This window comes from Cyrtonyx montezumae, unplaced genomic scaffold (assembly GCF_038088225.1).
Source record: "Cyrtonyx montezumae isolate F1298 unplaced genomic scaffold, pur_monq_1.0 scaffold_22, whole genome shotgun sequence".
Taxonomy (NCBI): domain Eukaryota; kingdom Metazoa; phylum Chordata; class Aves; order Galliformes; family Odontophoridae; genus Cyrtonyx; species Cyrtonyx montezumae.
The window spans coordinates 1,061,493-1,069,492 of NW_027071959.1; the positions used below are offsets into that span (position 1 = coordinate 1,061,493).

An 8,000-nucleotide genomic window follows, 5' to 3' on the forward strand; every position below is an offset into this window, starting at 1 on the left:
CCTACTGATCCCACTCCTCTGCTACTGTAATCAGAAAAGCAAACGCTTTTGAACTGCACACTGTATAGCTTTTGTAGACTGGTTCACCCAGGGAGCAAGATCTCTCTCCTTCCTTTCTTTCCTTCTGCATACATGAGCCCACAGACTGCAGAGTAGAGGACTGCAGACGCAGCCCATCCAAAAGGGAAAGCAGATCTGCCAGGTAGCTGAAACCTCTAGGTCAAGGTTCAGTGTCTTGCAGAAGCATTCATTGTTCCTTGCATTGCAGTACTGCTGTGGAAATTAGCACCACATTCCATTTGACTTTGCCTTACCCACATAGGTAGTCCCTGTGCTAAGCTGTTAACGCTGTTTATGCCCCAGACAAGTGTCATTAAAACCTGATGGAGACTTAAGGCACAGAGCAAGTCAAAGAGTGTGTGCACCAAGGGTGACATAGCTACAAAGGAGCAGCACCCCAGCCCCAAAGGTTTGCCCTCTTCCCTGTGACACATCTGCAACCAAAGCAGGTTCTGTGCAAAGCTACAGCTCAAGGGGTGCTCAGTGGCTGCTGGTAACACACATCCCAACCTTCCAGAGCTGTGACAGTGTGCTGGACTGCCAGGACGTGTCAGCCATGCAGCTGTGATTTTGGGAAGAAATCACTCAGTGTCTGCATGTGGCAGTGCAGCAGTGCTGTGTGGTGCTGGGGCAGTGCCTGCAGTCACTGCTGTCTGCAGAACACAGTTGCATCCTGCAGGGCCCAGCGCTGCAGTGCCTCTTACAAAGGTGGGCTTCAGTACCTGAGTGCATTGTAAATGTGAGAAGCTGTTAATAAAGAGTGGGCACCTCCGTGCTGTGTGTGTGATGAAAGCTTGTTTCTTAAAATGGAGCCTTTCTCAGCTAGGGTAGGCTGACTGTTAAGAGATGAAAAAGGATGAAGTCTTTGGTGACTGGAAAAAAAGGCAGTAACATTCCCATTTATAAAACAAAAAAAAATGGTGGACCTGAGGAACTACCAAGCTGTCAGCCTCACCACTGTGCTGGGGAAGATGATGCAGCAGACCCTCCTGGAAGCTGTGCTAAGGCACATGGAAGAGAGGGAATGATATGGGACAACCTGCATGGCTTCACCAAGGGCAGGTCCTGCCTGACCAACCGTGTGGCTTTGATGGTGTAACTGCATCAGTGAACGAGGGAAGAGCCACTGATGTCATCTATCTGGACTTCAGTAAGGGCTTTGACATGGTTCTCCATAACATCCTTCTCTCCAAATTGGAAAGATATGGATTTGACTTCAGGGGTGCCCTTTGGAGCTGCAGAAAGGCCCATTCCACACTGAGCCATCCCAGTAGTGTCCCACTGATCCCACAACGGCTGCTGCCTGCTCCTTTGGGCAGGGGAGCAACCACTGTGAGAGGGGTCACCAACCATCACCAGCAGCCTGTGTGCTGGTGCTGGCTGAACTGCCTCAACCAGCTCTTTGCTGTGCTCTCCTGTCCTGAAATGCCCCTCCAGGCAGTCAGCAGCTCCTTCATCCCTGCCACCTGGCTCTCCATGCTGCTTACCTTTCTTTTCAAGCAGTTTCTCAGGTTTATGTGCTGATGTTCCTTACACACACGGTCTGGGGACCCACCCCTTGGCTCACCATGCACCTCCCCATTCACACTCAGAGTGGAGGAGCTCCTCAGCTCTTCCCACACACGCTCAAGCAGCTGGCAGTGCTGGGCTGCCTCTGCTGCCATGGCTCTGGGGGCAGAGCAGCAACGGGGCAGCCTCACTGTCTTCAGCAAAGAGGACTTCGAGGAGGACTGGGTTAAGGTGGCCAGCGGGGGCTTTGGGTGCGTGTACCAAGTCAAGCACAAGAAGTGGAGGACGGTCTACGCGGTGAAATGCTCCCCGTACCTGCTGCAGGACCCCGGCGTGGAGAGGTAATGCCCGCTCTCCTCTGGCACTGTGATCCGGCACATATGTGTGTCTCAAACTAAATTAGTGGAGGATTTTCCAGCTGTTGTTGCTGGGCTTGCTGAGTTGTTGAAATTATTTGTTCTAAATTTATACTGCATTCAAGCTGAAAGGATCCTGTCTAGTTAAAAGCCACATGCTGATATCCCTTTTCTTGTGATGTTACCGACTCCAGTGGAGATGGTTTAATTTGGCAGTGACCATGCCTTGGGTTTGCAGCACTCATGCTCTGCATATTGCATTTACTTTTTCTATTCTGGGAAATCATGAATCAAGTTGATCAGTTTTACTTCTGTATGTATGAGTTCAAGAAACTTTAATCTTATGGATATCCCCAGAGCAAGAGGGCAGGGGCTAAGCAGTGCTGTGCACCAGCCAGCATCCACCATCCTATGCCCTATGCTGGAAGGGAGCAGGTGGGTCCATGCTCAGCAGTACTAGCCCAGAAGGGAGCCAGAAACCACATGGGTCCCTTCTTGTGCAGCACTCCATGCTGCAGGTTGTGCCTTTCTGAATGAGCTGTCCTACTGGAAATAGCACAGCTGGGGTGACCAGTGTAGTGGTCAGTTCCACTAGAGAAAGTCTGGCAGAGGGCTTTGCTCAGCTGAACTGTGCTGATACAAGGGTAGCCCAGCAGGATGTCATTGTGAGCTCAGATTCATTCCCAGGGAGTGCTTCCTAACTTCTAGAAGTCTTTATGTTTGTACTGTTTGGCGTCTGTCAGCACGCTTTGGGCACCCCGACTTGTTCAGCAGGTTGGGAAATGCAAAGACTGAGTGAAGCAGGTCTGGCAGAGCTGGCAGCAATGGGCAGGCTTGTCTAGACTGCCCCAGGACTGATTCAAGTGGAAATTTGAATCTTTTAGGGGGGTACAGGGCTGCTTTGATCGCCCGAAGCTGCTGTACAGGAACTCCACCTATGGATCAGTGCTGACACTATCTCTTGGTTCTCCTCTTTTCACCCAGAACCAGTGTGAACTGTCTAATGGATGAAGCAACCAAGATGGAGAAAATCAAATTCCAGCACATTGTCACTATCTACGGGGTCTGCAACAGCCCTCTGGGCATAGTGATGGAATACATGGCCAGGGGGTCGTTGGAGAAAATTCTTCCCACTCACAAAATGTCATGGCAGCTGAAATTCCGGGTTATCCATGAGATGGGATTGGCTATGAATTTCCTGCACAGCATGACACCTCCTTTGCTTCACTTAGACCTGAAGCCAGGGAACATCCTCCTTGATGGGAATATGCATGTCAAGGTATGGCCTTATTGTTTGCAGGGACAAGTTTTTTCTCATAGTAGTATATTGGTTGTTGTGAGTCCAGAAGCCATTAGGATCTTCAGGAACACTCAATGAATGTTTGACATCTGTGGCTTGCAAGAAGCAGCAGATTTCATGATATATTCCAGATCATACTGGAGATTCATAGAATCATAGAACAGCTCAGGTTGGAGGGGACCTGAAATCCTACCCAGTGCCACCCCCGGCCATGGGCAGGGCTGCCCCCCACCAGCTCAGGCTGCCCAGGGCCCCATCCCACCTGGCCTTGAGTGCCTGCAGGGATGGGGCACCCACAGCTCTCTGGGCAGCAGTGCCAGCGCCTCACTGCTTTAATTGTGCCAGAACTGGGAACACAGTAGAAAATGCTGACCTGCTGGACTTCGTGAAAAGCATTTGCTTTGATTTTAGCTGGGTTATCTCAGGTTTATCAGGCACCTCCTCATATTCTTGATCATGAAGGACAGAGATATCCTCCAGCTAAAATAAGAAGTGAGATTATGAACATTAGGGGAAAGCTTCTCATGTTCTCTGCTTGCAGATTTCAGACTTTGGGCTGTCTAAATGGATGGAGCAGTCAAGCCGAATACAATATATTGAAAGCTCTGCTTTGAGGGGCACTTTGAGCTACATCCCCCCCGAAATGTTTCTGCAGAACACCAAGCCTCCAGGAATCAAATATGATGTGTACAGGTAAGGGCTGCCTTTCTGCACATAGGTGAGACAGCATCCAAATATCCTTCTGGCCAAATTGCTTTGCAGCCCACATATAAAAGCTACATTCTGGATATCTGTCAGTTCCTTTTCTACTACACTACACGGACTCAAGAGAACAAGCAAAGGAGCATTCATGCAGTCACATGCACTTGCACTAGTCAGGGACTCTATAACCCAATAGGAATGAAATGGACTGTGTAGGGACGGAGATTGAAATGAGAAATGCTGTAAGTCACTCATCCACTGCACAAACTTTGTGACAGAGACATCAGAGATGTATGTGATGATTCATAAAATATTGTCCTTTTGGGGCGTGGTGGGTGAAATCCTAGTTCCCCCATCTTGGTGGACGCCTCTCCTAAGTTTTCCATTTCTTGAGAAGATGAAAGCTATACGTGGATTTTCTGTTTGTGTACGATGAGTACTCCGTGGGAATCATTGCTCACAATCTCTCATTGCAGCTTTGGAATTGTCATCTGGGAGGTGCTTATGCAGAAGAAGCCTTACGCAGGTAAATATGATTAGTGAATGCACTCCTTACATGCTCCACACTCATTATATGTTTATTATAGCCATCTCCACAGAGAAAAACCCCAGTGTATACCGCTGTGACTCTTTCAGGAGCCAACATGATGGCCATCATTGTCAAGGTAGCAGCAGGCAAGAGGCCCTGCCTGGAACCCATCAGTGATGATTGGCCAGGGGAATGCCAGCAGATGGTGGACTTGATGAAGAGGTGCTGGGACCAAGACCCTAAGCAAAGACCAAGCTTTACAGGTGTAGTAGCCAAACAGGGCATGGATTAGGCAAAGGTCAGCTGCCTGGATTAACAACTGGGGGATAAGCTTCCATGTAACTGGCTGCCAGCTAAAGTGCTCATCCCCTTGTCAATGCTTGGTACCCATCTGCTGTCAACACATCCTTTTTGTCCCTCTTTCCTTCCTCCCCACATAGAGGGTACATGGAGGACTCCCACAGCCCTGGGTGCTGACTGGGTAATCTGCACAGTAACAGGTCTCCTTGCTCCTGCAGATATCCCTGTAGAAACAGACATGCTGCTATCACTGATACAAAGCCTTGTTGTGGATCCAGAAAATGAGCGCCTTGTCAGGAAGATGTCCCACAAACCTGCCATCTCTGGGAACCAGCAGGTGAGCAAGGCTTCCCAGTGCCCAGGAAAGTGCACTGAGTCCCTCCATCTTCCTTCTAGCTCCCGAGGAGGTATTTCCCATCACTATCATCAGCGCACCTCAGCACCCTGTGTGAACATCTGTCATTCATTTATGGGGATGGGAAAAGTCCAAGTAAATCCAGCAAGCTGATCATTGCACTAAACAATAGATGGTGCAACAGGAAGATTCTTCCTTCCACCTCCATTGTGGAGGCTTTATCATATCTAAAAGTTGGAGCAAAGGAGAAAAATCTCACAATATCCTGAGATATCTTCAGGCTCCTCCATATCCATTAGTGTCATGATTTGCTCTGCTCACAGGCTTGGATAAAAAAACACATGAATGACAACACAAAACTCTAGAGCAAAGAAGAAATCTGTGCAAAAATGATATATTACAAACAAGCAACTTTCTCTTACTGTTTTTTCTCTCCTCCTTCCCGAAAATGAGAGTGACAAAGAAGAGCTTATCTTCTCTCAAGACACCAGAACCAGTGGTAAGTCGAGAACTCCTTCATCATTTACAGATAAGGAAGAGGTAAACCAGAAGAATGGCCTATTTCCTTGCTCTCCAGAGATAAGGATATGGCTCAGGGAAGTTTTCTGTGTGGGTGACTTTTCATTTTAAATGAAGGAAAATGAACTATAATGCCGTCCCTCCTATTTTGTGCACACCAAACTGTTTCACTTGGCCTTTCTTCCCCTGTTGTTTTGTTTCCCCTGCTTTTAGGAACCAGTCAGCAGGAGAGTCATGTCCCACCTTCACACAGTGAGATGGAAAGCCCAGAGGACATTCTGTCTGAGGAGATCTGGAGAGTTCACGAGAATGGCCTCACACTGCTTCACTTCGTGGTGATCCAGGGAAACGTGGAGAAGGTGAAGTTTCTCCTGAGCTGCAAAGCCAACGTGAACAGCCAGGCAGTCTGCGGATACACCCCGCTCATCGTGGCTGTTCAGAAGAGGTCACCAGAGATCTGCTCGGTGCTCATAGAGCACGGTGCGGACATCAACATGCCCGATGAGGATGGCTGGACACCTCTTCACTTCGCTGCTCAAAATGGGGATGACAGAATTGTTCGCCTCTTGCTGGACCACCAGGCGTGTGTCAATGCTCAGGAGCATGATGGGTGGACCCCTCTGCACTTGGCATCCCAGAACAACTTTGAGAACGTGGCCCGAGTGCTGCTCTCTCGCCAGGCTGACTCCAACACCCAAGAGGTGGATGGGAAAACTGCGCTCCATGTGGCAGCCTGCTTTGGGCATGTCAGCCTGGTGAAGCTCCTTGCCAGTCAGGGAGCAGACCTGGAGAAGAAGCAGAAGAACCACAGGACCCCACTCCATGTGGCTGTGGAGCGGGGGAAGTTCAGGGTAGTCCACTATTTGCTGAAGAACGGGGCCTCTGTCAACAGCCTGGACCAAAACCATTATAGTGCCCTGCACCTGGCTGTGGTGAGGGGGAAGTACCTCATCTGTGAGAAACTCATCAAGTACGGAGCCAATGTTGAGCTGCGGACAGACAAAGGCTGGACCCCCCTGCACCTGGCTTCATTCAAAGGACACACTGAGATCATCCACCTGCTGAAAGACAGCTGTGCCAAGCTGAACGCCAGGGGAAGCATGGGCTGGACACCGCTGCACTTGGCCACGCGCTACAGCGAAGAGCCGGTGGTCTGTGAGCTGCTGAGGTGTGGGGCAGACCCCAACATCACCGAGAAATCTGAGTGGGCCCCCCTGCATTTTGCAGTGCAGCGAGGCTCCTTTCTGACTGTCATCAATCTCCTGGAGTGCAGGGCAGACGTCAATGTGAAGAACAAAGTGGGCTGGACACCTCTGCACCTCGCTGTCCTCAAGGGCAACATGGCCATTATAAAGACCTTGATCAAGGCTGGTGCTCTGCTCAATGTGGAAGATATTACTGGCTGCACAGCCCTCCAGTTGGCAATTAGACATCAGAAAGAAAACATCATTACGTTGCTTCAAGGCAAGGACTCACTGATGAATACATTGCAGAATAGGACCCTGGTGAATGATGTTCAGATTTCAAGACCCAGAACTGTTCCAAGAAGGACAGATCTGTAGATTCACTGCATCTGTCATTTATGACTAGAATTTTCCAGTATCAGGGTCTTAAGTAACTTAAGTATATCCTGTCACCTGCTGATTACAGGGAGTTTTATTTTTAATGGCAATTCCTAAGTATAAACACTAAAAGAATAAAAGAAAACAGAGCTATAGAGGGGAGATGACAGGTAATTTTTGAGAGTGCTCAAATTTATAGATCCTTTTGTCCTGGTGATGCTGGCATTAGGCTGTGCTTCTCTGTTGTGATACTCACTGTGTGGGGATGGAAGCAGGTATGTGTACCCCCTTTAAAATGGACACTGCTGAAATCACACATAACAATGCACATATAGGTGTCTTCCACATATTTTCCTGCTTTTATTCTTTGTTTTCTGACAGAACAGATTGGTGTAAAACAGCTTGTCGCAGGTGGGAATTGAGTCTTGAGATTCTCACCTTCTGCTGGAAATAGGCACTAAGCAAATGGTGCAGTGATGTGTCAGATTTTCTGACATCTCATTTTTGTAACAAGAGCTTTATTAAAAATAAACCAAGGAAGAAAACTCACTGGTGAGAAGTATTTAAATGAATGCAGCACACTGCGAAGTAATTCCACTCCATCCCTTAAACACTGAGGCTGTCATTCCGAAGACGGCTGGAAGGATAAGCCAGGAAATGGGTGCAGTTGGTGGATGCAGTCAGGTGGGGCTCATTTCTGCCTTAGCTGCGGGCTATTAGTTTGCAAGGCTGCTCTCAGGCTCCTCTTCTCTTTGATCAGACAGGCTCCTCTGGAAATTGCTGCTCATGGTATTGAATGAAATTGTCT

At 48.7% G+C, this 8,000-nt stretch overlaps 1 protein-coding gene across 1 annotated transcript; it reads left to right on the top strand.

Moving 5' to 3' along the window:
* The first annotated feature begins 1,722 nt into the window (after nt 1-1,722).
* Nucleotides 1,723-7,722, top strand: ANKK1 (ankyrin repeat and kinase domain containing 1). Its single transcript, XM_065738309.1, has 8 exons — nt 1,723-1,910; nt 2,910-3,204; nt 3,767-3,918; nt 4,404-4,453; nt 4,564-4,719; nt 4,975-5,093; nt 5,565-5,610; nt 5,844-7,722. The coding sequence occupies exons 1-8, from the start codon at nt 1,723-1,725 to the stop codon at nt 7,190-7,192; spliced, it is 2,355 nt and encodes a 784-aa protein (XP_065594381.1). The 3' UTR covers nt 7,193-7,722.
* Nucleotides 7,723-8,000: the final 278 nt, after the last annotated feature.

Excerpts from the sequence above, each read along its gene's own strand:
- ANKK1 (XM_065738309.1), top strand. The coding sequence starts at position 1,723 with ATGGCTCTGGGGGCAGAGCAGCAACGGGGCAGCCTCACTGTCTTCAGC. Across the intron at positions 3,205-3,766 it reads ATGGGAATATGCATGTCAAG|ATTTCAGACTTTGGGCTGTC; the intron begins GTATGGCCTTAT and ends CTCTGCTTGCAG. Across the intron at positions 4,720-4,974 it reads GCAAAGACCAAGCTTTACAG|ATATCCCTGTAGAAACAGAC; the intron begins GTGTAGTAGCCA and ends TTGCTCCTGCAG.